Source organism: Metarhizium album (genome assembly GCF_000804445.1).
Source record: "Metarhizium album ARSEF 1941 chromosome Unknown scaffold_16, whole genome shotgun sequence".
NCBI lineage: Eukaryota > Fungi > Ascomycota > Sordariomycetes > Hypocreales > Clavicipitaceae > Metarhizium > Metarhizium album.
Window position 1 is genome coordinate 62519 of NW_024467590.1, and position 25859 is coordinate 88377.

General features: G+C 55.4%; 7 protein-coding genes across 7 annotated transcripts; 3 read left to right on the forward strand and 4 right to left on the reverse strand.

Moving 5' to 3' along the window:
- Positions 1-390: 390 nt before the first annotated feature.
- On the reverse strand, positions 391-2463 carry MAM_05811 (F-box/LRR repeat containing protein 2; the record flags this gene model as incomplete). Its single annotated transcript, XM_040824609.1, has 1 exon — positions 391-2463. The coding sequence occupies one exon, from the start codon at positions 2461-2463 to the stop codon at positions 391-393; it is 2073 nt and encodes a 690-aa protein (XP_040677291.1).
- A 3790-nt stretch (positions 2464-6253) lies between these two features.
- MAM_05812 (Protein kinase-like domain protein) lies at positions 6254-10152 on the forward strand (the record flags this gene model as incomplete). Its single annotated transcript, XM_040824610.1, has 4 exons — positions 6254-6326; positions 6407-6593; positions 6680-9816; positions 9884-10152. The coding sequence occupies 4 exons, from the start codon at positions 6254-6256 to the stop codon at positions 10150-10152; spliced, it is 3666 nt and encodes a 1221-aa protein (XP_040677292.1).
- A 612-nt stretch (positions 10153-10764) lies between these two features.
- Positions 10765-14153, reverse strand: MAM_05813 (WD40 repeat-like-containing domain protein; the record flags this gene model as incomplete). The annotated part of the gene is made up of 4 exons (XM_040824611.1): positions 10765-12189; positions 12251-12822; positions 12878-13507; positions 13574-14153. The coding sequence occupies 4 exons, from the start codon at positions 14151-14153 to the stop codon at positions 10765-10767; spliced, it is 3207 nt and encodes a 1068-aa protein (XP_040677293.1).
- Positions 14154-14722: 569 nt separating this feature from the next.
- Positions 14723-15713, forward strand: MAM_05814 (rRNA-processing protein EFG1; the record flags this gene model as incomplete). The annotated part of the gene is made up of 2 exons (XM_040824612.1): positions 14723-15038; positions 15112-15713. The coding sequence occupies 2 exons, from the start codon at positions 14723-14725 to the stop codon at positions 15711-15713; spliced, it is 918 nt and encodes a 305-aa protein (XP_040677294.1).
- Positions 15714-16161: 448 nt separating this feature from the next.
- MAM_05815 (uncharacterized protein) lies at positions 16162-17440 on the forward strand (the record flags this gene model as incomplete). Its single annotated transcript, XM_040824613.1, has 3 exons — positions 16162-16462; positions 16940-17059; positions 17091-17440. The coding sequence occupies 3 exons, from the start codon at positions 16162-16164 to the stop codon at positions 17438-17440; spliced, it is 771 nt and encodes a 256-aa protein (XP_040677295.1).
- A 147-nt stretch (positions 17441-17587) lies between these two features.
- On the reverse strand, positions 17588-18500 carry MAM_05816 (RNA 2'-phosphotransferase; the record flags this gene model as incomplete). The annotated part of the gene is made up of 2 exons (XM_040824614.1): positions 17588-18220; positions 18294-18500. 2 exons carry the CDS (start codon positions 18498-18500, stop codon positions 17588-17590), a joined length of 840 nt encoding a protein of 279 aa, XP_040677296.1.
- A 921-nt stretch (positions 18501-19421) lies between these two features.
- Positions 19422-22657, reverse strand: MAM_05817 (uncharacterized protein; the record flags this gene model as incomplete). Its single annotated transcript, XM_040824615.1, has 2 exons — positions 19422-21275; positions 21335-22657. The coding sequence occupies 2 exons, from the start codon at positions 22655-22657 to the stop codon at positions 19422-19424; spliced, it is 3177 nt and encodes a 1058-aa protein (XP_040677297.1).
- Between the last annotated feature and the right edge of the window lie 3202 nt (positions 22658-25859).

The window sequence follows — 25859 nt, forward strand, 5'->3', positions numbered from 1 at the left end:
TGGTCCTCAGTTATAAGCTGTCCAGAAAAATGTGACATGTGACAAATAACCCCCGATGATGATGATGATGATGATGATGATGATGATGATGATGATGATGATGACAATACTACCATCTTGTCCAAAAGGATCTACCGCACCAGACCCAGAACGCCCAAAGCCGACCCCTTTGAACAAAGCGCATTCTGGCAGCCTCCGTACCCCAATGAACCATTCAACAGGATTCCCATAGCCATTTCGTGCACACGTGTGTGGAAAGAAAATAAAATGAGACAGTCCCACGTGATTGTTATTGTTGCTCTTGTCCTTGAAAAATTCAGAAACCAGTGCGCCAGTGTGTGTAACAACAAGAGGCACAGGTTCCTTCCGGCGGTCATGTCCGTGAGTTTGTTACATCATCGAACAAGCTCCCATTGTTCGTGCTCGTCGGCGGCCCACAAGGCCGCCGTCTTCTTCATTCAGGTGTTGAGCATGGGCCTCTCTGGCGCGTCGTCTCCGTCGTCGTTGTCCTGCGCCTCCCATTCCGACCTCCTCGTTTGCTTGCATGTAGTCTGCCCATTTCCTCTCCAGCCTGCCGGCAGACGAGAAGTCTCCTCGCAGCACACGCTTCTGATGCTCGTCGACCGTCATCTGAAAGCCGTAGAAGCACTTCAGGCCAATAACCTCTGTGGGATATGTCACTTTCCCCGGCTCTCCCGCAGCTGGTTTGACATGGGCGTTTCGAAACAGAACTTCTCGGATGCCGGTCCACGTTACGTTTTGACAGTCGTACACGACCAGCTGTAGGGTAACCTCCGGCCGGTCATTGGCCCGAGGCCATCTCTGTGAGCGCTTATTGACCATGGCTGCGGCTTCTGCCAAGGAGAGATCGCTGATCCGTGTGTTGTCCATGTCAATGCTCCTCAGGCGTAGGCATTTTTGGAGTACGGGTAACATGCCGACATCGCCAATGTTTTCACAGTAGCTAATTGAAAGATGCTCCAAGGTGTCTGCACAGGGGGCCCTGGCAAGGTGTTCAGACATGAGAGCGTTCGTGAGGTCTTCGAGATCCTCCAACTCAAGATGTGTAAGCCGAGGCGTGGATGCTAGGATGGGCTCGAGCGCCGCATCAGTGAGCGTTTTGCACCCAGAAAGTCGGAGGCCTTGTAGTTCGGGCACGGCGTATCCAATGGCTTTGACGCCGGCGCTGGACAGGCGGTTGCATCGACTCAGGTCGAGATGTCTTAGTTTCCGTGGAGGAACAATGGGTCTGTCGGTGAGAATGTCGATTTCCGGGCTGGTGCCCTGCATCATGACCTTGAGGGCGTCATCGGTCAGCTCGACACATCCGCAAAGAACAAGACGCTCCAGATTGTTGGTGTTGTAAATAGTCTCGGCAGTCGAAATATCATCGAAGCCACGGACTTCGCCAGCCCTTAGGTCTCTCAGTTTGGGGCATGATTCGACAATAGCTTTGATTCCCTTGGCCTCCACCTTGTCGCACCACGACACGTTCAATGTTTCTAGCTGTGGGCATGATTCGGCGATGATTTTGCAAGACGTGTTTGACACGGCCGACAGGCCTGTCAAGTTGAGATGGATTAGCTTGTCGTTGGCCCTCAACAGGGTGTGCAGAGTGCTCTTTTGAAAGTTTCGGCAGCCTTCCAGAGTAGCATTCATCAGGTTCCTGCAAGCTTTGACGATGACTTCTGTCCGCTTATAGTGCTCGACTTGCACGCAGCCTCGAAGGTTCAAATCCTTGATGAATGGACCAGCAGCCACGATGATTCTGGACAGCGACTCGGCCGGAATGTCCTGATAGAATTCGGAAGCATCCAGCGACGTCCAAAGCTGCCCGTCAAAGCAAAACCTGTAAAAAGACTTGCTCACTCGAGAGGATCGGACAAGCTCTTTGGGTCCTAGAAACGAGAATATCTGGACCCGGAGCTCGTGCGGCATCTTTTCCCAAAACGGGAACGCAGGCTTAGGGTGTGCTTTTACCACCGCCTGTGCTTTGGCGGACGCTTCGTGTTTGGCAAAGGCAACGCCGGCAGGAACGGTCGCAGTCGGCGGCGGCCTATTCGGGTCAATGTTGTCAACCTTACGGACAGACAGCTGGCCTTGGGTGTTGTCGTATAAGGGAAACTCGTGGGTCGAGGCCTGTGAGAGGGAAACCGGGGCGCTCGGCAGGCCCAGTGGTGACGGTTGAGGAGTGGACGATCTGGCAGTGGACGGAGTCTGGGGAGGCGCGACGGCAGCGAGGCTCACACAAGAGAGTGAGGCCCTGGTGCTGTACGGGCTGCTCGCTGACCTCGAACGACGAAGACCATTCAACGAGGGCGAGGAGGATATTCGTTGAAGGCCGCGAAGCAGCCGCTGGCGGCCTTTCCCTTTGATGGACGTGCCGGATGATGTGGGCGTAGCGTCGCCGCTGTTTGACGTGGAGACCGAAGTCACGACGTCTCTGTCAATGACTGCGGTCATTTTTTGGTTGCTGCTGCCAGGTGTATAGTATGCGGGTTTTGTTATGACGAAAAAAAAAGGGTGGGAATAAACAGTGCAAGTATAATAGTGGCGGCCAATACTCTGTATCCTCCTGCCCCTCCTGTGTATTCCGAGTCGTTTGATAGTGCTGTTCGGGCGTTGGCTTATTTCACGGCGAGATGTCGTCAACAGTACGTGGGGTTCCGATTGACAAGGTGGATGTTGGAACTCGGGACTAATAAATGAGGTCGAGTATCGGAAGAGCGTGGGGCGGACGTGAATTCATAACCGAATTTTTGAAAAGCAAAAGGAAGAGACAGGGGGCGTATTTCGACGGCCAGCCACCGACTCGCGGCGATGCTCGATCCAGCGAGGGCGAGGGCGAGGGCGAGCACGCGAGCACAGAGAGAGAATGAAGGATCAGTTGCCGTTATCGCAAGTGGGAAAGTCGAAGGTGGTGGGTGTTGCGGCGTTGCGACGAAGCAGCCTCCGGTGCGCAGTCGAGGGATCAGCGGACCAGCAGATGGCGGCGGGGTCGGCACAAAGTGCCCCGCCTGTCTGGGTCGGTGCTCAGGGTCAGCGGCGAGCGCTCAGGGTCAGCAGGGCCTGCCGGTGTGCTCACACTCGGCGCCACGAGCCAGTCAAATGCACTCGCTCTGCCGAGTATCAGTTGAGACGAAGCACATGTTCGTCCGAGGCCATCACCATGGTCGTACGAGAGATAGGAAGTGTCGAGTTCCAAGAAGGAGGGGGGATGATTAGGAGCCGGAGGGCCAGAGGCTGTAAATCAAAGAGCCGTCGACGAAGAGAGGTCTGGGTCATGAGCCTGGGAGCCTGACCACCCTGGGGTGGCCGTCAGCCGTGTGCAGCCGCGTCGGCGTCACCAAGGCTCTAATTACGAAGTACCTAAACGCCTCAAGTGCCCAGGTACCTGGGTAAGTACTCTAAGTACTTAGTAGGCGGTAGTTCCTCATCAGTGAATCATTTGCCCCCGCACGGTAGCAAAAGTATGGAGCCGTTGAAAACGAGGCGGCGGGACACCTGGGCCCTTTTTGCCATCATCAATCGTCAATGATGAATTGATGCGTAAGTACGAGATAAGTCGTGCCCCCAAGCTGCTCAGTACCGACCTAGCGCCTACTTACTTTAAGTACCCAAGTACCTTACTTCAGTACCTAACTACCTACTAAGTAGGTAGGTACCTACTTAGGTAGGTATCTAGGTAAGTACCTGGTAAGGAGGCAGACACCTTGTCTTCGCGTGGTCCGCATGCTCGCATGTGCTATGTGCTAGTGTGCGCTCAAGCGTCGAATGGCATGCCGCCAAAGACATGCATGGATGGGGTTCTTCAATGTTCCTTTTGACCAACTCTTCCCAGGCCCCGTTTACCTGTTGGCGTCGGTCATGATGGAATCAGTCCTCTTCTGCCTGCCCAAAGACGGCAAGTGGGCAAGCGCAGGCACAATGCAAAAATCAACGCCGCCAGGAACCATGTGCCAGGAAAAAATCCCCGTCTGCGCCACGGACACCTCCTTTTGCTCGCCTCCTTTGCCCGGGAAAGCCTGGATCAACACGAGACGAGGAGGCTTCTCCCTCCCCCTTTTTCCCAATCGTCGGCCTGGTCTCCGTGTGCCATTAGAGAAGTCCATGTGTCCAGCAATTCACTGTCCATGTGTCCGTGACTCCATGTGCCTATGTCGCCACTGTATCGCCATCGCCTAGGCAGGTTCCGCGGTTGGTTGTCACTGCCGCAGTTCTTAGCACTACTTAAGTACATTAAGTGTGTAGTTGCAATTGAGTCCTTGCTTCCCGTATGCGCTAGTTTAGTAGACATCTGGTAGTGCTATCAGTCACTGTTAGATGCCCACGACGACGACCCAGGGCGGGCGGGTATGGGTATGACGTTGGACGGAGTTTTGGAGTTTTTCAAACACAACCACCAACTTGCAAGTTGTCGTGCAGTCTTTTGTCTGCCGGCCGGCTGTAATGCAATGCTCCCTCACTGAGTGCGCATTATCAGTGTGCACTGTGCCCTCGTGCTGCCTTCACATCCTTGAAGAGCGGCCGGGCTTCTCCATACCCCGCACATGCATCCGCACGTACGGAGTACGTAGTACAGTACGTACTGCGCACTGCCGACGGCTACGGAGTGCGTCGTGCGGGCATTGTCAATAAACACTCTGTTGTTGATATCCGCACCCGGCCGAGGTCTTAGGTGACGAGGTGACAATGGTCCCTGATCTCGAGGTAGGCTCGGGCGACGTGTCGATCGCGTCGTGTTGTGGCTGGCACCGCGCCCCCTGGGCACTCATCATGTCATGAGGCTGCTTTTGGCGGCGGAAAGCAATGCAGTTTTTGCCTTGCCCTGTTTTCACAGATGTCGCGGCCAAAACGTAAATGGCTCCCGCCAAGCACGTGCCGGCGTGCCTGCCAGGTATCTACACCAAGATTGATGCAATTCATCAAAATGACCTCTCCAGAAGCTACTTATGTCGAACATTATCCTCGCATGTGTGGCCAACCAGTACCTAGGTCTTTTTTTTCCCTCCTGGTTTCCCCCCCTTTCCCAGGCATTGAAAGATCAACGAAACGGCGCTCAAACTCACCCCGACGTGATACCTCTCCCCAGACTCGTCTCACAAAATACAGTGACATGTGCAGTCTGCAATCGTCGGCGCATCATTTGACGACCTGGGAAATGCCGGAAATAATCAAGTGGTCGCGCGGGCGTTGAGGTTTGTGACCGACCACTGACGGGTGTACCGGTGTACCGCGGCAGGTTTATTTCCGCGATACGTATGTGTTTGAGGCTCAATAAGTCGAGACTCGAGAGTCAACATGCGTCCATCCATCTCCCGGTGCGCGGGGCACCAGCTGGGAGGCACTCACATGCCGGCCAGAATCGGAATTTGAGGCTGCTCGAGGAAAAAAAAGGTTTCGGGAATTGATTGGCAAACCAGGATGATGCAGTCTTGGGCCGGCCGTGCGTTTGCATCCACATGCTCCTCGTCTTGACTCAAGTGCTCTGGATGTCGTCAATCGTGTCTGGGTCTGGTGTGGTGGATCAATCAATCTTCAAGGTTCATTGTCATTGTCTGGCCTGCTTTGGTGTGGTGCTATGTACTTACTCCGTACACCGCACCGCCAAGGAAGTATGGAGTACATGCACTCAACACAAAACGTACCCGACTGCCTACTTGGTAGGTATCTGGGTACCTCCTTGGTCCCACGCCGCACGTCTCGGAACCTCCCACCACTTGGTTTTTTTTTTTTACCCGCCTCGACTTGCCAACTGCCTTCTGTCAAATATTATTGCCTTTTGGCCTGTCAGCGTCTTGAGCTGCGTGCGCCATCCGCCTCTGGTGCCAGTTTTCTAATTCTGCAACTGCTGACCTCGCTCCGCCCCGCAAGACTCGGATAGCTCCCACTCGTCGACTGGTCCGGTCGACTGACTAGTAGTTGTTCCTTCTTATTTGAGGAAATTGCTGTGGTTCCACGCTGGCTGACGCCTTCCTCCCGGCTCCCGGCCCCGGCTCCAGGCTCCAGGCTCCAGGCTACCAGCCCTTCCAACAACGGCCTTCAATGTTCCCGCCTTCATCGTGGACCCTTCGATTGAACGCCTGACTGGACCCCTCGAGCTGAGCTGACCAAAGGCTGGGCCTGGGCTTTCGACATTCAACGATAACTTCCCAAGCTTCTCAAGTCATCGGAAAACAGCAACCAACCGTCCGCCACTGTCCGCGGATACCTCTGTCAGGCTTTGTTCGGCGAGTTCGCCTCGCCGTCTAGGATGCTGCAGATGCATGGCGGGCAGCAGCAACAGCAGCAACAGCAGCAAAAACAACAACAACAACAACAACAGCGTACGTGTTACCCACCTGTACTTCTGCTTGACCAACCACGTCTTTGATCGTTGCTGATTGAGTCTCCTCCTCCATTGCAGTCAACGATGATAGCTTCGAGGAGCGGGATCGCGGACGAGGCAAGCTAGTGCTGCCGCTGTCATTGCCAAAGAACCGAAGCACTGGAAATCTCGCCCCCTCGGCCGACGCGACGGTCGACCGGAGTCGAAATCGCATGTCGTTTGGGGGCATCTCGGCCTCTGCCGTGGAATATGATGCACTGACAAGGTTCGACATGTCTGTTTATGGCTTCGGGTTTATGTCGTGAATCCGTTTGACTAATGCCGACTCTCATCGTCGTTCTGCGAATGTAGGCCTTCACATATCAACGACCATGAACACGGTCCGGGAATCACTGGACTGCGGCGCATCCGTCAGCAGCACCCGCCCTCTCGAGCTCCAACGATGCCCAACTCCAGTTCCTCATCTCGAAGCCCGTCCGTCGTTGCACTGTCTCGCTCTACCTCTATGAGTGCCATGCTGGCCAACACCGCCGGTATGCAGCACACTGCAGGACCGGCCTCGCCTAGTTTCTCTGAGGACTTGTCACGATTTCCTTCCGAATCATTACACTCGTTTTCCTTTGCTCATCAATCAGAGGAATTTATACATAACCGCCAGACTATATTGAAACGTTCCATGGACTTAATGAAAGATCGAATAGCCTGGCCCATGAGCTCGACACAAGCGGGACTCGCCAGCGCCCACGCTCGTGTCACAGGCGATGTTGATACCCAAAACATGCTGGAGCTGCTTGCACGGGCACAGCTTATTGGAGCTGGGAACCTGCCGAGCCTGGATCCTGCTGCAGTTCCAGCTGCACCACTGACTGGGCCGGCTGATGTGACGGGTGAAAACTTTTTTGAAAAGCAGTTCACGCCACAGCTTTCTCGAACGAGCACCGCGGCATCTGATACTGCATCTCCAATCACCGCACAGGCACAGGGCTTGAAGTCGCCCCTCTTTCGATTCCCAACGTCTGATGGGGCTGGTATAGAGAGTCTTCCTGCAGTCCCAGAGCTGGAACACGAATCCTCGACTTTGATTCGGGCCGACGGGCACATGGGTGACGAAGAATTGGACCCCAAGGCGAAGCCCGTCTGCAGGCCTGCGAGTCTGAAGCGCACCATGACCGATACCCTTGGCATTGCCCTGCAAGATAAGCTTCTAGATACGATGACACAGCCATTCTTGGCAGGACAGATGATGGCTGAAGAGCCAATTACCTCGTCAACAACAGCCTTCCCCGGGCCGCCTGCGAAAGCTTTCCCAAGTGCTATTGGTCCCACTCCCCATGGTCATACAAACCGCTGGGTGCCTGCCGCTCAAGCCATCTTTACCACCGAGGCCAAACCGCCGTGGACCATTATTGCAGCCAACGATTTGGCCTGCCTCGTGTTTGGTGTTACCAAGGCAGAAGTGCGCAAAATGGGCATCTTGGAGGTGGTCCAAGAAGAACGACGGGCCTGGCTTGAACGAAAACTCGTGCGGACCAGCGAAGCTTCTGCGGATGATGCCAAAGAAGGGGCAGTGCGCGAGAGCCCTGCCGCTTCCGCCGCCTCAACGTTGCTCGGCGGACGCTCAGATGGAATCACGGCGCAGCTTCTGAACAAACCAAACTCGCGCTCGCAGCCATCCAAATACGGGCCAAGACGAGCACAGACTGTGCATAGTGGCGACCCAACTTCGACGACGACTAGAGGCGCTGGACAGCATCGCAGCAATCTTTCACGAGGCGTTCTTCTGTGCGGCGACGTTGTTCCCATACAGAAGAGGAACGGGGCGACTGGCTCTGCAAGCTTATGGGTGAAGGAAAAAAAGGTTGGCTTGATATGGGTTTTGGAGGAGATCCATGAGGATGTTGCATACGTGACAATAGACGAGGAGGGTTCCGTGAAGAGCATGTCTGGGGCATCCGCAACCATCTGGGGATCTCAGGCTACGGGATCTGGCTTTGATGTGGCAAGGCTGATACCGCGAATTCCCCGGCAAGGCATTGATCCCACAATTGGTGAGATTGACTTTGCTCAAATTGCGAGGAGGAAGTTCTTCACTTGTCCCAACGCCCATCAGATTAACATCCCCTGCAGTGTAGAGCAAGTACGAGGAAAACTCGAGCTGCGTGTGTCAACCTTCCCTCACATGGCCGGCATCATTGTTGTTGACCCTGTTCAACTCAAGATCCGGAGCTCCAATTCTGTCTTTTGCGGTGCCTTATTTGGCCATGAGAAGCCTGATGGACTGCCTATTGACTCTCTTATTCCCGATTTTAACAAGATTGTTGATGTATTAACGCAAGAGGACGATCTACAAATGCTGGATGGAATGGTTGTCCCTGAGGCCCGGTTTAGAAGGGCCTCAGCCTTTCTGGCCCTCAAGGAGCACCGTCCCGACGCCGCAGCACGATTCCTCCAACCAGATGGCCTGCCTGCCAGACATCGTGACGGGTCTGACTTGAAAATTGACGTTCAGATGCGCGTTGTCGAGAGTGAAAAGCAGACCAACATGGTCGGGGAGACGGACCATGAAGGAAGCGAGGACGATGCAAACAGTGCCGACGATTCTTTTCCAATCCCGCACAAAGAGATGGTATTTGCCTTGTGGATCACATATTCACGGCACCTCCATGCACATGCTCGCCTGAGCGTTAGCTCACCTGCGACATCAGGGACTACCACACCACTTCACCAACCATCCCCAGGACAAACACCCCCGGTACATACTCCTATGGAAATTGCTTCAGACGATGATGCGTCACCGAAGAAGGAAGAGGTCGGGGCATCTACGCTATCTAAGCAACTCAAGGACGTGGCTCTGAATGCAGCAGCGAGGCTTATAGGACAGCCGAAATCAGCCGCAGTCAGTACTAGTGGAAGCTCGTCGCCGGCCAGGGCTGTCGAGCCTGCTCGAAAAACCATCATTGGCGACTATACTATCCTTGAGGATATGGGTCAAGGCGCCTACGGCCAGGTCAAGTTGGCTCGCCACAAGACGTCAGGCAAGAAAGTCGTTTTGAAGTATGTCACGAAACGGCGCATCTTGGTTGATACGTGGACAAGAGACCGAAAACTGGGAACCGTGCCCTTGGAAATCCATGTGCTGGACTATCTTCGAAAACCTGAATTCAGGCACCCCAACATTGTAGAAATGGAGGGATTTTTTGAAGACGATATCAATTATTATATCGAAATGGCCCCTCACGGACTTCCTGGCATGGATTTGTTCGATTACATTGAACTTCGGGCGAACATGCAAGAGCCAGAATGTCGAAGCATATTCTTTCAGGTGGCCAAGGCAGTCCACTTCCTGCACGCAAATGCGCTAGTTGTACATCGTGATATCAAAGATGAGAATGTCATTCTAGATGGAGAGGGCAACATCAAGCTGATCGACTTTGGAAGCGCGGCATACATCAAGAGCGGGCCCTTTGACGTCTTTGTCGGCACTATTGGTGAGTTTGCTTTGAGTCATGAGATGCACTCCGTCCCTTCTTTTTGCTTTGCTGACTTGGTTCGTAGATTATGCGGCTCCGGAGGTTTTGGCAGGCAAACCTTATGGCGGCAAAGAGCAAGACGTTTGGGCACTGGGTATTCTCCTATACACGATAATATACAAGGAGAATCCGTTCTACAGCATCGATGAGATTATGGACAGGGATTTAAGAGTTCCATTCACCATGAGCGAGGAGAGTATCGATCTTGTTCGCCGCATGCTCAACCGCGATGTGAAAGAGCGCTACGACATCCACCAGGTGATAAACCACCCGTGGTGCAAGGCCGGTGCATGATACGAGAAATAGAGGTTTTGAAACTTCAAGGAACTAGACCATCTTGGGACGGCATGGTTTTCCAAGCGTAGAGAAGCAAGTTTACTGGGACACGAATCATCATGAGGGGTGAGCATAGAAGAGCTGGAGGGCCAGCATTTATACCGGGACCGAAGCGAGAGAAAACGAGCGCACTTGGGTGAGGATGCAGCATGGTGCTCGTGGGAGGAATTGATATGCGGATATGTATCATGAACGGCAAGGAGGCGCGATTCGGGTTGGCCCATCCGAGATGTTTCTGCGGGACAATGGTCACACTGTATATCACTACCATGGGAACGGCGTTAAATACTTGTCGAATGTTGAGTGAGACGGGGCAGAAGGAGCAAAGGCCACGTATAGGCGTACAGAAAAGGCACGAGACAGTAACGCGTTCACCATGTCGTATGCTACATGTTGCTTGCTCGAGACCAAGATTCGGCATTGTTCCACCAAAAAAAACCATGCATACATCCATGTGTGTGCAACACAATATAGTTATGTAGTGATGGTATCAAAGACCAGTCATCATCAAATATTTGCTCCGAGTTGCATGACACGCTTGCTAGGTTATCACATCCCGTCCCCCGGGGGTCAATGATAGCTCAGTTCCGGGTTAGCCCTGAAATTACATGTGCATCGGCACTCTGGTACGGGACATTCCACATGTCTCGCGAACCACTGCCTCGCGTGATCCAAATGGAGGACATGTTCGCAGCGCAGGCAAAACGTGGGGAACCGCCCTGCCGTGCGCGTGGGCTCCTTCACCTCGGGCTTGTCCGACCGCGGGACGCCCACGACTTCCAGACAGACGACGCAGCGCGGCAGATGCCTCCCACAGTTGGGGCAGCTTATGCCGGAATTGATGCTCGTTGCCAGCAGAGGGTTTCGCGTCTCCAGCGTCGGGTTGGACATAGGCGGCGCGACGCCCCGGCTCGAAAGGGACGTTTCCGCATCGCAGTAGACACAGCGCAGGGCGATTTGGCGCGACGGCGGCTTCAGAGTCGGCACGCCGTCGCGTTTAGACCGCTTGGTGGACTCGACTTCGAATTTGGTCCGTTGGAAGAACAGCCGGTGTCGCTGGAGGTGGGCTCTGTAGGCGTTGCGCCATGCCCGGCAGCGGACGTCGTCCATGTAGCGGGGGTATGCGATGGACAGCACGAGGGTGGCGGTCTGGACGTCGTGGAATTTCTGGACATAGCGGGCAAATATGTCCACTAGCTTGTCTGTTATGCCTGTGAGCGCGATGCCTTCTATGTCGCCTTCTTCCATGGCGAGCGAGACGTTCTCGTCGAGCCATTTGGTGAGTTGGCCATCGTCAAAGTTCCGCACGGCGACCACGGCGCGGTCCGTGAGCGGAAGGGAGCGCTGGTTCGCAACGGTGCTCCAGTCTCCTGTGGCGATGAGGGACGAGATGGCGCGGAGGTAGGGGTCTGTTTTGGAGGCCACGGCGTCGTCGAGCTCGAGGTGTTCCTGGGCGAGCTTTTTGCCCCCTCGACCAAGCAGCTGGAGGGACAAGGAGACGAATAGGAGTTCGGGGTGGAGAGCGCTGGCTTTCTTGAGGATGGTGATGGCCTGCTCCGTGTCGCCGCGGAAGAGAGCGCGGGAGGCGACCATGGTGTGGATGGCCGTGGGATACTCGGGATCTGCTTCGCGGTCGACGCCATTGGGGTCGTGTCGCTGGGGGTCGCCCCAGCTGCAGATTTCGAGGCACAGTTGGCGGTGGAAGGGCTTCTTGGTGGGCACGGCGTCAAACTTGGGGAGGCGGCGCTTTTTGCAGAACTGGCCGATGACTCGTTCCCACTGAGGAGCTTCGGGGAGGGCTGCGCCTGGAGCGAGGCGGGTCGTGGGGTTTGAGCCTATGTGAGTTGTGAGCATTTCGCCGGGGTTGTGACATGTGGTTTGAGGAGGCGTACCAAGATCGTTTGTCCATATGGAATGAACGCCCAGATAGCTTAGGTCCATGCTTCCTAGGAGCATACCTCCGTCGTCCGCAGCCATTTCGGCGTCTGTCATGAGCTGTCAGTCAAAACTATCCAGCTACCGGTTACGGAACGGGGGAGCGCCACATGCCTGCTACCCAGTCCCAGACAAATCTTCGCCACGAGTCGTCGGATAACACGGCGCGATTCTTTGCTGCATCAAAGAGATAGTTTTCCTTGGCCCGGAGGAGCATGGAGTGGTCCACGACACACTGGGCTTCCCTAGGGAGGCCCTTTACCATGGCCAGCGTGCCTAGCAGTGCTTCGTGAATCTCACGACATGACACTAAGCTGTTCGAGGCAAGAGAAATTTCGTTGGGTCTGTTGTCTAGGTGCTTGGGGCCGTTTCCTTTTTGCTGCTGTTCGTCCTCTGCTTGCTGGTCTGCCTGTTCATCGCGGACATATGCTCGAATGCTCTTCAACTTCTGAGTAATCGAGGTTGCGTTGAAGAATGAGTCCGGTAACGGCCGAGAAATTTCATCCACATGTTCTACTGCAGCAGATACGGAGGCGCGGTCTTTCAAAGCATCCCTGATGCGGTCCGCGACGCTGGCCTTCTCTGGCCCAAATATGGGAACATCTGACAGGATTTGCTCGGTGATCAAGGGTCCTAGAATCTCCGATGCTTGGGTTGGCTCAAACTGCATGAGGTCGAGATATGGCGAGTTTTCTGCAACAAGTCAGCTGCATTCCCTCACCACTGATGAATGATCCCGTCTGCTTACCCTCTAAGCCCCGATGGGGGGCTTGCCAGGGGACCAGCTTATAGACATGATCCGATGTTCGAGACGGCTGCTCTAGAACATCAAAGGCACCATTTACTCTCAGGACCAACAACCTAGGCCTCAAAGTAGACGAATCCAACGTCACCCAATCAAAGGAGACGATGCGGTCGTTTCGTCTCGAGTTATCCCTGTATGAGACATCCATCTCGTGAGATGTCTGGACTCGAAGCAGCTCGGGTCCCTCATGTGGCGCCACTCCAGCAGACACAATTTCCCTGTTCGTTTCCATAACCTTGAGCTGACCTGTGGGCGACAGCGCTGCCAGCAATCCACGACGGTCGCGGCAGTACCGGAGTGACCGCACGAGAGAGTGTTTGCCTTCGGCCAAAAAGGGGTCGGAGTCAGTCTCGATCACCTTGTCAAGCCGCAAAGCTCCTCCCCACGGGAGCTCGTCCTCTTCTACGGCTTGTATGTAGGAATGCGAAGCAACTGGTCGGGATGTAGCTCTGCGATCCCAAATCATGACTCCAGGGTGATCTAGAGCGGATGAAGCGAAGAAGTTTGGGTCAGCATAGTCGATAGCCAAGTTGTTGTTGCATTTCGTTTGAAAAGTGATGTTCCCGCTTGGGTCTGAATCGCGTCAGCATTGAAACATTCGTCGTCCGATGGTGAAGGTGATTTGTGCTTGTGGTATACCTCGAAGATCACATATCCTCACGCCTTGACCTTTGATACCCGCCACCAACGTGAGTGGGCTATCTTCAAAAAACTTGATGCTCGACACAGAAACGCTTGGCTCGAGTCTCGTGTAAGAATCAACGAAGCTGGACGCTGCATGTGGGAAGCCCATCTTGGACAGCTCCTGGGCCGAAAGACGACCGACATCCCAGACATGGAGGCTTTGATCCATTCGGACACGATCAAGACCTACAGCAAGGAGACCAGTGGTGTTGAAAGCAACCGCTTGGCATGTTCGTGCCATTTTCAAACCGATTTCAGCATATGCATTGGAGTTGTCGTCAATCTTCAACAGGTTAATGATGCCGGAACTGGTGCCCACGGCCAGCAGGCTAGGATCGGCTGGAGACCAGTCGTAGGTCGTAAGAGGAGGGAAATCATCGTGTCGACTGAGCCTGGAAAAGTCAAACTGTTGCCTTTTGGCATGCCCGGTGGGTTCGTACAGTTGCACGACGCGATGTTGCAAGTTGATATGAACAAAGCTGTCGAAGGAGGAATTTGGAGACCATCGCACCAGTCCAGGCTCCGGCCGATCCATTTCGAGTGATCAAATACCGCCGAGAGTCCCCTGTTGTTCCCTTTATATGCGTATATTAGACAACCTGTGAGTTCCAAGCTGCTCCGGTGTGTACTGTCCCTGGCTACCCTTGCGACTCGGTAACTGGTGATGAGAGCTTGGTGGATGTAAAGAGATGGCTCCGGATGCAAGGAACTGACTGTCCTTAGCCGCTGCCTGACGCTGCCATTGACCTTGGAAACTCGCCGACGAGCTGCATGGCTCCGCACAAGGACCCGGCTGCGTGTCTATCAAGAAATGAAGCTGTCGCGTGTTGATGACGGATGCCACTGCGTGATGCTGTGATTGTGACCTCGCGACCTCGCTGGGGGGAAGGACTGCGGCACGCTGATTGGCCGACAAGCCGAACAGCTCGGGGAAGGAGCGATCCACCAAAAAGTCGGCCGCCTCTTGCTTCCAAAGCCGCAGACATGCAATCACGGTTTCGTGCGACTTGAAGCTTTGCCCCGGACTTTCCCGATAAAAACTGAAAAACTGACGCGAATCCGTCATAACTACGCTACCGCGGTGCTCTGTTCCCCATCTCAGACATGAAGCGATCGTTTTCCGACGTGGACAACGACGCCGAGGCCCGAGCGAGACCAGCGCCAGCAAACGGCTTCAATCCAAAGCGTCGGAAGCAATACGGCACAGGCAAGCACAAGGCCAAGGAGGGCAGTCTAGAGTATTCAAGAAAGCGTGCTCGAAATATCGAACGACTGCTGCGTCGCAAAAGGGACCTGCCTGCCAATGTCCAACATGACTTGCAGAGAGAGCTCGAGTCGCACAAATCCACCGTGTCCGACAAATCTTTCCTCAAGAAGCGGAGTGCAATGATTTCGAAATACCACATGGTTCGATTCTTTGGTACGCTTGGGGCGAATGTCCTTTTTTTTTCCCCTTGTTGCTGCGGAATTTGCTAATGTTTTTCGTATTCAAGAAAGAAAGAAGGCGTCGCGTTTGGCAATGCAGATCAAACGCAAGATGGAACAAAACCCAGGCGCCCACGATGTTGAGGATCTGAAACGGCAACTACACATTGCCGAGGTTGACGAGGCCTACACAATATATCATCCGCATATGGAGCCCTACATCAGTCTGTATGGCAGTTCCAAATCCGATGATAACGACAAAGGGGAGGATGCGGCAGGAGAGGGCAGTCAGGCGAAACAGACGCCAGCAGCCAAAGCTTCACTCAGTGACGAACGACCGCCGATGTGGTCTGTGGTCGAGAAGACCATGGAAGAGGGCGTTGAGGCGTTGAAACGGTTGCGGGAAAGAAGATGTACAGTCGGCTCAGGTCCTGCCTCAAGGAAGCATCATCCATCAACTAGCTCAAGTTCCAAGAAAACAGACGTGAGACAAGAGGCCAGAAAGCCTAGTGAGCAGCAAAGCCGCCCCGGAGGCAAGGACCAGGCAAGCAAGCAAAAGGGCGACCAGCCCCAACTCAATCGCAGGGAGCGAAGACGGCTTATGCGCGAGGCCGTGTCCGCTACTCAATCGGATGAAGACGATGACGGCGGGTTTTTCGAGGGGATGTAACATGAGAACGATGTGATTTTGTTTGCATAGCTGGAGAATTGGCATTGAATACATTTTCTGCAACTGTGCTTGTCTATCTACACACACACCTAGGAGCTGGCAGCCTGCAGGAGACAATCCTTTGTCCACCACGACTTTGGAGGCCATGTTCACATTGTGCGAAGAAGTAAAAAATGCTCAACGCGCGGCTGCAAACCGGATGTTGGCGGGCAAACGGGAATGCGAAGCGGTGGGAACTTGGAAGCGATCCAAGAAACCCAAACCCCACCTACCAAACGTGAGGGTGAGGCACCTTGGGGCAAACAAAGAGCAAATATCTCTTCGTCTCCATGCTCATCCAAAATACCCAATCCACTGCTTTCATTACCTTTCCCAAACTGCACCGTCATCCTCACAGCAAGTAGCTCCATCACTTGCAGAACGTCCAACTTCTCTCACTGGCTGCTAGATGGATGTACGTGCCGAAAATAAACCAGAAACGCCCGCGAGCAGCTTCTCTGTTCAGGCTGCCCAGTCTCAGACTGAAGACAAGACGTCGAGCCCTGCCATGACAAGCGAGGATGCAAAAGTTGCCATTCCCGTGCCCTGGGATAGACTTCTGCTATGGGTCCAGCGGCAAATAGCTGTCGAGATGCAGACGGGCCATCCGGTTGCGTTGACGCCGCCTCAACTACAAGCCTTGTCACAGTTTGTTCCGTTCAACGTCGAGCCCGACGTGAGCGATCACGATTACATTAGCCAGTTGATGCGTGAGTGTTTCCCGGCCCTACGAAGCCGTACTCGCGACCAGTCTGACGTGATTCCTTTTGCTCTCTTGTTTCGTCATCAAAATTAGACAAGATACAGTCCCTCCGTCTGCCCAACCCTGCCTGGGCAGACTATGAGCCTACGAGGATTCCCATCGACGGACATTTCCAACCCCTTTGGCGCTGTGTCTGCACCGTACATTGCTACGGATCTTTTCCACGCGAAGGGTTTGGCTTTTCCGCCGGAGAACAAGCGCCGTTTTTCCAGTCCAAAAAGGCAGGCCAAGCCATTTTCTTTCCGTCTTTTTGTTTTATTTCTTTTTTTCTTTTTCCTTTTTTTTTTTTTTGAGGAGAAGAAGAAGAAGAAGAAGAAGAAGAAGAAGAGAGGAAGACGAGAAGAAGCAAACTAATGTTTACTTGCCGTCCTCGCAGAATGCCAAACAGTTTGCTGCCAAACATGCGCTCTGCCATCTCAACCAGGTCACGTCGACGACAACAACTCCCGGGAACCTTGTCAACGTGAAGCGGTCACATATCTCGCCCTTGCAACTGCCAAGGCCGCAGATTCCGCAGACGACGTCTCCTCTGAACTTGCAGCCGGTGAGCAAACGGCCGTACTTGACGCGCCAAGCACCTACACTCGCGACTGAACATGGCATGTTGCCGCAGACAAACGATGCCGGCGCCTGCCCTCCCAGCAGCTCGTCTGTCTTCGAAAAGGTTTCAAGCCTCTCCAGCCGCTTGGCCCTCGACAGTCCAAGGTACAAGATCGAGCCCGACCCGGCAGGAGGTGGCTTGTTCCGCGGACGACCCGTCTTTAGGAACGACGTGCGAATCCCCCCGGCGCTAGGCGTTGTTACCGGCATCGCCGACCAGGACCAGGCGAGGTTGAAGGTGGCGGAGGGAGTGCTGGACTGGCTGCAGGCCGAATTGCAGAGGAGGCAGGATACGTTTGAGAGCTTGTGGTCGAGTGCGGCCTAGCCCAAGCGGGCAGTTGACAATTTGCAATAGTATTTCTCCTTGCTCTTTCTTTTTTTTTTTTTTTTTTTCAGGTTTAGAGTCCCAAGGGCTAGGTCAGGACATTGCGTCTCAAAAGACAGTAGACGGCCCGTAATGGAAAATAACGATTCATGGCCTCGCACCTCTCCCGCCCCGGGTCTTCCCCCTCGGTGTCCTCGGCTTCAAATCGGCCGGCAGATCGGCGACCTTGACGCCGTCCTCCCACAGCACCCCCACGTCGACGGTCCTGCTCGTCACCATCTTGAAATACTTGGTCCCCAGGACGCCTCCCTCCCCGCCGTCCGTCAAGATGACCCCGTTGTCGCTCCTCCACCAGGTCACGCCGTCCCTCAGGCTGGCCTCGATGTCAATCTCGACCAACAGCTCCGCATCCCGCCTCATCCCGCTCACGGCCCCCTCCTCGGGCGTCCTGTCGGAGCACTGGATGTGCCCCCTCCCCATGGGCTTCAGCCCGCCCGACTCGACAATGGGGCCCCAGAACGCAAAGTACGTCCCGTGCACCACCTTGCGAGGCAGGTCCGCGCCGCCCAGCAGGATGGGCCGGAACAAGGCCGCCTCGTCGACCTTGACGGAGTGCCCCTGGTTGGCGCGCACCAGGAATCCCGCCGCGGACGAGGGCTCGGGCGCCAGAGGGTCGGGGTCGGCGCGCCTCAGCGTGAACCGCTTCTTGGCGTTGTTCTCGACGACGTGCTTGACCTCTTGGAGGCTCGGGGCGAGGGACCGGAGAGGGCCCCATGCCAGCTGTGCGCATCGCGCGACGCAACACGTTAGCCACGGCGCTGACACCAAGAGGGGCGGGGGTTGAACGTGCCACGCGATCCAGCGGCGCGAAGCCTTCCTCATCGAGCTTGATGCCCGCGCTGTCGGCCTGGTGTCTCAGCAGCTTGGAGAGCGCCTTGGACAGTTGGACTTCCCGGTCTGGCACTCGCCTGCCGCCGCCGCGTCCAGAGGGAGGGTGCCCTGGGGCGCGAGGTCGTGCCCCGTCCGGGACGTCGCGATGCGCGTCGTCGTCGTCGGCCATGTCGCCCGTCTTCTGTGTGACGGATAGACGGAGCCCAGCTCGAGTCCGGAGGGGAGCGGTCGAGTCGAGGTTCGAAGTGGGGCGCGCAGGAAACAGCCGAGTCCCGACTGCCGGACAGTGTCGTCTCCAGCAACCGCTTCTTGACACTGACAACAGGAAACGTCGACGGTTGGGAAATCGTGCCCTTGGACCCGGCGCTGCTTCATCTAGAACAACCAAGGCCTTGTCCGGCCAGGGTGCTCGCGTGTCAGGTTGGAGAGTGAGGCCGACTGGGCGTTCCGGGACGTCCCACCCAATTCATTCACAAATGCTAGTAAAAATTGTGCAGATTGACTCGCGCGGCCGCATCCGTGGTCTTGTTGCGCTCTCACCGACGACGCGCAACTTCAAACAAGTATCTCTTTACCATGCTGTTTTTCCGTGAGAATGTCAACAAATCCTATTGCAGCCACAAACTATCGTACATGAAACAACTATTCGTCCACCCATACAGCAGAAAAATGCAAACCATGGGCCGTTTCAGCCACCTCGCTGACAGACAATTGCTTGGCTTCGTCGTCTCGTTATGCGGTCCAGGGTGGTCCTCATATCCCACCGTTAGCCGAACTAACTATTTTGATTTACGACTTGTTTTGTGCGCCATGTACCATGATTGATACAGAGTCTAGAAAGAAGGACAAGGGGAGAAGATAAACCGAAAAAAAAAAAAAAACCTCTTACAGGTAAAATGACGCGACAAGAGGACAAAACGAGGGAAAGCAAAAAGCCCGGCTGTCTGCCTTCATCAGATCGTCAATGCTGAAAAGTAAAAAAGTGCGCAGCAGACGTCCCTCGTTGACGATGCCGTTGGGGAGTCTTCTGCAAAAGTCCCATATGAATACATGTACGGGCGTAAATTCCAACTAGTGGCTGTCATGAGCGTCATCTATAGGGCGCGGTTGCGGCGTCTGAGCTGGTCGGAAACACACTGTCTCGGTTTCTCCGAGTGCTGAGACTGCTAGCCCGGCTGTGAATGATTCCTTTGCTCAGGGGCGGGCCTTGTCTTGGGACTCGTGAATCTCTCGCAGGGTCACCGACGTCCTGGTCTCCCACCTGTCGATCATTGTACCTTCTCGGCGGCGCAATGCTGGTCCCCTGAGATCCTGCAAGACGGGAGAAATGAAGGTTTGTCGACAAGTATCTGCGACGTGGGAGTGCTGAAGCAATCTGCGAGGAGGAGCCGTCGTCGGGCGCCATGGATTGCAGGTCTGATGCATATTCTCGTCCAGCGTCTCTGAGCATGTTGACGTCTGTACCAGCTCTGGAGGGTGGTCGAAATCTTCCTTCGTCTGCATCATCGCCGACCGTGCCCCGACGATTTCTCAAGAACGACGTTTGCCGGCCTTCCTCTGGTTCTTCGGTTCTCGCCCGTCGAGATCGCAACACTGTCGGTGATCGAACATACTCCGCTTCTTCAGTGCCAGCTCGCCGAGTCCGCGATATCATGAGGGACGACCTTCGCTGAGCACTGCCCTCCATGGGCGTCATGGGCGCTGAGCCTGTGGCGCGCGGCGTAGGCAAGGCCGTCCCATTCAGAATAGAGCTTCGCCGCTCTTCAAATCTAGACAATGGTCTCGGGCTGCTGACGGACTTCGGTATCCCGTGTTCGGCCACGCTTAGTCGCCGTGGAGTGGGCAAGCCACTGTAGGACTTTGGGATCGTGGGCGTTGCAGGTCCGTCGTGTTGAGCCAAAATGCGCGGACTAGCTGGGCCTGCAAAGTTTGCAGAGCCTATCCCTTCCCCAAGCGCCACGCACAGTTCCGTCAGACTTCGACAGACGGAATCGGCTTTTCTTCGTAGTTGTCGGTCAGTGACTGCCGGGCTTCCTGTCCCAATCACACTCGCAGCACTAGATATCGGGCCTGGTTGGCCTGGGGCACCCATTATTGATGACAACGTCATGGCGTCGTTGGCAGCTGACTCCAGCGCTTGATAAACTTCCAGACTCAAAAACGGCCTTGATCTGAGTAACGCTGCATGAAGAATGGGGTGTGCCTCCCTTTGAGAGGACGTGGTGCTCGACGCTTCAGCGGCCTGCCAATTGACCTGTCGTTTGGGAGATCCGGAAAGGGTCGTTACCGTCGTAGTAGCAGTAGTTGGTCGCTCCTCGGACATTCTAGAGACGGCCGCTCCAGACGTGGACGGCAGCTTTCCCGTCAACTCGAGCCGGTTGATTCGCGACTTGAGATCATCTAGCTCATCCCAAACAGTCGAAGGCGCTGTTGTTGAAGCTGTGGATTCCGTCCCCTCGAGTCCGTGAACGACGTCAGGTCCGGTCTTGTTTTGAAGGTCAATCGTCCTGGCCAGAGGAGATGAGCCGCAATTCCGGCCCTGGGTGAGTCCAGATGGTCTGGAACCGGGTGTTCGGCCCACCGTCGAATGACTATCCGTTATTGACGCACGCCTGCGTGCGTAGGTGCTTCCCTCCTGGCTGCTACTATCATAACCAACTGCGGATCGTGCTGAAAGAGGTGATGGGCGAAGGGGGGCTACACCACCAGGGCGTGTCCGAAGAATCTCCTCGCCGGGATGAACAGAGGCAGCCTTCTCTCGGGCTAGTGAGCGAAACGTGGTGTTGCGAGAGATTTCACTCTCTTGGTCGTCCTCCAGATGCATTGGGCGAGGTCTGTCGTACTGATCAGACAATCGTCTCCTCGATCTTGGAGGCGACGTGAGATGATGCGAAGGAACAACAGTCGACAGAGGGCGGCGATGGGAGGACCGCCTGATTCCGGACTGCAAGCTAATTAGCACACGGGTAGGATGCATTGTGGAAGCATCTTCTGGCAACCTACAACGGAGGATTGGGTATCGTCCAGATTCTCGTCCCTTGGCAGACGGCGCGCCTGGTCGTCTGTAGCTATCGCCAAATAGACATCTCCCCCATCATCTTGTCGACCAGGGTCAAGGTTAAGGTTATTGACGGAAACACCCTCTGGAACATGTCTGTCTTCAAAGTTCTGCGTCGTCTGACCTTCGGGGGAAGATGCATAAAGTTCGCCCAAGTCGTGGGGGCGAGGTGAGGGATTCATATCCTGCGTTGGGCTCTTTCGAGAAGCCGATGAGCGGGAACCTGATGAGCGGAGTGACCGTATTGGCGGCACTCGGCCGGGGGCAGGCTGTATGCTGTCTCGCTTGTTCCGTTCTCTGAAGGAAACCGGCGGGGTTCGAGGTGGCAGACGCTGGCTGTCATCTGATGAGCTGGACCCGGAGAGCCGCTTGGGCAGCAGCAACTCTCGTCGACCTCGCGTGATGTCGGTCCTTGTCGTTTCAGGCCAAGGCTGCGACAGGGCCGTGGTTCTGCCCGCAGCCTCAACGCCGTCAGGGTGTTGTGTATTGATGGACGGCGGCGGGCCGTCAGGAGTTGAGACGCCGTTTGAGCTGTGGGAAGCAGGTCCACGATGACTCGGATAGCTAGGGGTTCCAGAGACCGACGACGGGGCGGTTTGGTGGGCGTTGTCGGGTTCCGACTCGGGAGACGATGCGGGACGCTCCCGTTGGGCGGGGGTGTAGCAATCTGCACGAGGTGATGACGACGAAGTCGCAGGCTGGGGCGAGGCGTGGTACGATGATGGCCGAGAGCGCGCGGCCGCTCGCAGTGGAGAGTTGGTCGACGGCGGTACAGCAGAGGGCGAAGAGAGACGACGTGTTGAGTCTGCGTCTCTGTCCGCGTCTGCTACAGCGTCCGTGTTTGCGATGTTGTCTGGGACGGATGTGGATGGGGCCGGTCGCTGTTCGGGCACGGGATTGGGCAACGCTGGCGAGGGGGCGAGCAGCTGGCCAGGGGAGTTGTGGTGCAGGCGGAGCGGTTGAGAGGGGGGCGAGGACGAGGACGAGGAGGACGCCGACGCCGCCGCAGCCGCAGCCGCCGCAACAGCCGCCGGGGGTCCGCGCTTTAAAATTGCAGGCCGAGCAGACGGCAACGTCGACGAGGGACGATATTGGCGGTGCGGATGTCGGGCCAGCGAAGGACGATTGTCGGCGTGGACAAGGTCGAATTCAGGATCAGGACCGGCTCCATGGTGATTGCTGCGAGGCATGGACGGCCTGGTTTTGGCCGTGCCGGCCCCAAGCATGCCAGGCGTCGTGGTGGACATGGGCGCCATGGCAGCAGGCATGGTGGACGCCTGGAGAGCGCGGGCGTGTGCCTGCGGTGCCTGTGGTGCCTGTGGTTGAGCCTGTGGCTGTGCCTGCGCCGCCTCTGCCTCCGCCCCTGCCCGGCCCTCTGCGCCCGCGGCCGCCCAAGCCCAAGGGGCCACGCGCAGCCGCCGTAATCGCTGGCGCGAGGGTATTAATAATCGAGCCTACGCCCGCGGTTGCTCGCTTGTCGGCGCTGGTGTTGGTCTGGTGGCGGTCAAGCGCACTGGTGATGGCAGTGGTCGAGAACCGCCGACTCGGTCATGTTCTCTCTCTCGGCCGGCGCTGCATGCTATGCCATCGAGGGGATGCAATGTCAAAGAAAGCATGTACGGCGTGGTCTGCCCAAAGTGCCGTCTTAAATGGACAGCCTGGCGCCTTTTGCCGTTTGCCTTTTGCCACGGCCAAAAATTCGTCCAATGCCAGCCGCGGCCGGAACCTCGGAGGGGAATGGGAATGCGCCTCTCACAACGTCCCCGGATCAAAATCAGGGTCCTGCTCCCCTTTCGTTCGGTCAATTCGATGCGACCGAGCTCGGTCTTCCTGGGCCGTGAGACACGAGAGCTGCTACCACCTCCCGCTGGTATGTTCAAAGACGGCCAGGCCAGATGGGATGTGTAATGTACGGCACGGGCGGCGTGTACGGCGTGCGCTGCTTGGCAGCCTTTGTTTCGATGCTCCCGACAAAGGGTCGACCGGGGAGGGAACGGGCAGTGCGTCCCGAGTCTGAAGGCGAATATGTTTGAGAGGTGGTGCAAGACCGCAAGACAATTGCGCACGCGCATGTACCTGCGTTTCGACACGTCGACGGCGTCTTATCCCGCGGATGGGAGCAAAGGCAGAGACTGAACGCAACGAGACACGAGACACGAGACCTATAGTGAATGAGAAGAAGCGAGAGGGGGGAAGAACTGGGATTGGAGAGCTTGACAACTTGTTGGCGAACAAGGAGGAGAGGCACCGCCAAGTTGCAACCAGACACCAGACTGCGAGGGCTACAAGCCATAGCCATGTTCAATCAAGTATTCTGACACCAGCCAGTTGACCCTTGCCAATCATGTCGGCCATGGACCTAGTGTTACGCGTGTCTATGTACAATTGTGCGCATGTGCAGCGTGTATGATATGGTGTATGTATGTATGTATGTATGTACTACATGGAAACAGACATCGAAGGAGTAGTTGACCAGACCATTTTGCGCCCCCCCTCCCTCTCTCATTTTTTTTCCTTTTTTTTCCGTTTTTTTTTCCTTTTTTTTTTTTGCGCCCACAATGCCCTCCACCAGCATCAGTAAGTAATAGCCTCACCCGGTCCCGGACCCGGGCCCCTGGCCTGGACCAAGAACACGATTTCTCAACTAGGAATAGCAACATGCAGCTGCCCCTCGAGAGGAAAAACGCGAAACAGAGCGCTGGCCCCAGGCACGGCGATCTCTAGACGCGGTCCGCTGATTGGAGCATTGAGGTAATGCCGCGGCCGTTTGCCCCCAGACGCACCAGAGGACAAACCGAGTGCTTGGCATGTCAAGTTAAGCATGCTTCCTTGGCCATTTCATTGTTCCGGCGAGCTGCAGAAGCCATCACAACACTTGTTTAGCAGAACGCGGGACGTGGCAGGGGAGAACAGACAGACCTACTAGTTGCTTCTTCCTCCTCTTCCTCCTTCTTCCTCCTCTACTTCTTCTTCTTCTTCATCTCCCCCCCAAGCCGCCCTTCACCCTCCCTCTGTCACGACCTAACATCTCAACAATACCACCACACAGATCGCAGCCTTTTGTACAGAGTAGTCATCATGAGGCCCGGCTCTGACCCTGACTCCCTCAACAGTTTACGCCTTACACTTGAGCTGTCATAGTTGCTAGTAAATTGCCTCGATGCGGACGAGCGGATCCCAATATGCAGCCAACACGACACTCGCGGGCTAGGAGATCCTCCACTCACGAATGTGCCATTTGGAGGCGAGCAACCTCTCATGTGGCGCGGCGCGGCGCGGCGCTCGACCGACTCGGCCTGATTATCACCAATTCATGGTTCACGTTTGTGGCGTAGTCCTCTAGCTTCCTATGAATGGAGCGCATGCACATCTGAGGGTGATACAGAGTAGTAGTGCTACTCCGTACGTACGACGCTGTTTCTGTTCTCTGGTACGGGAGTACTCCGACTCTCTCCGTAGTGACCGTTCAAGATTATTTGCTTTGCTGCGCGACGACAGTTGTTGCTTTGCATTGACGCAATTACCGGTTTGTTTGTTTGTTTGTTTGTTTCTTTTTGTTGTTGTGTGTTTTTTTTTTGTTATGCCGACCGTCTTGTGCTTTTTCGTTCTTAGTTTTCCAGTGTGTGCATGTGTGAGCGGAAAGATCACCTCAAGAATGGCCATGTGCTCGTCAGCCAGGTCTGGTCGAAGCCGCACTCCGAGCTTGTCCGGCAACCCCTCCTCGTGTTCTCCCTGAAAATACTAGTCAGGGGTAACTTGGCATGCGTTCCCTGTTTGAATGGGTTCATTTGCTGTACGGAGTACTTTGGTGGAGTACCACAAGCACTGCAATGTTTGAGCTTGGGCCACAGTGCAGTGAGCCATGGCCAGGCCAAGTTTGGTTCAGACTCTTGGCCAAATCATCTGCTGTGATGCCTCCTTTCTCCTTCTCCCAGAGAGTACTTTCTTGCCTGGAGTGTGAACGGAGAAGAGGAGCAGGAGGCTTGAATCGACCTACACACAGTTTGGACCGCCAGACTCGGCATGATGTTCTCTGCCTTTTCCACCGTGCATGACACCCTCGTGAGTCGTGGCATAATCGCTCGAGCTGTGGAGGGACGGCATTAAGACTGCATTGTATGGTTTTGGATCCAACTCATCTCCCGCGAGCGAAAACGGGTGTGCTTTAAATAAATCCACGACCGCTGACTCTGTTCCACCTCGGTCCGCGACTTGGCAAACCTCAGTATCCTGGCAGCACGGGTTCTATGCTGCTTCGCTTGTATCGCATCCATTGCGGCCCGTATAGGGTAGCCCTGTCGTCGAGGCCTGTTTCAGTTGCGTCTCGTTTGTATTACGTACTGCACATTAACGTAAGCGCGAGACATGAGGAACGTGTCTGCATGCCAAGCTTGACTATTCCCCCCGGTGGTTAAACACGGCATGCTTATAGGACACCGAGTGTCTCACTGTGAGTTTGAATTTGTCAAG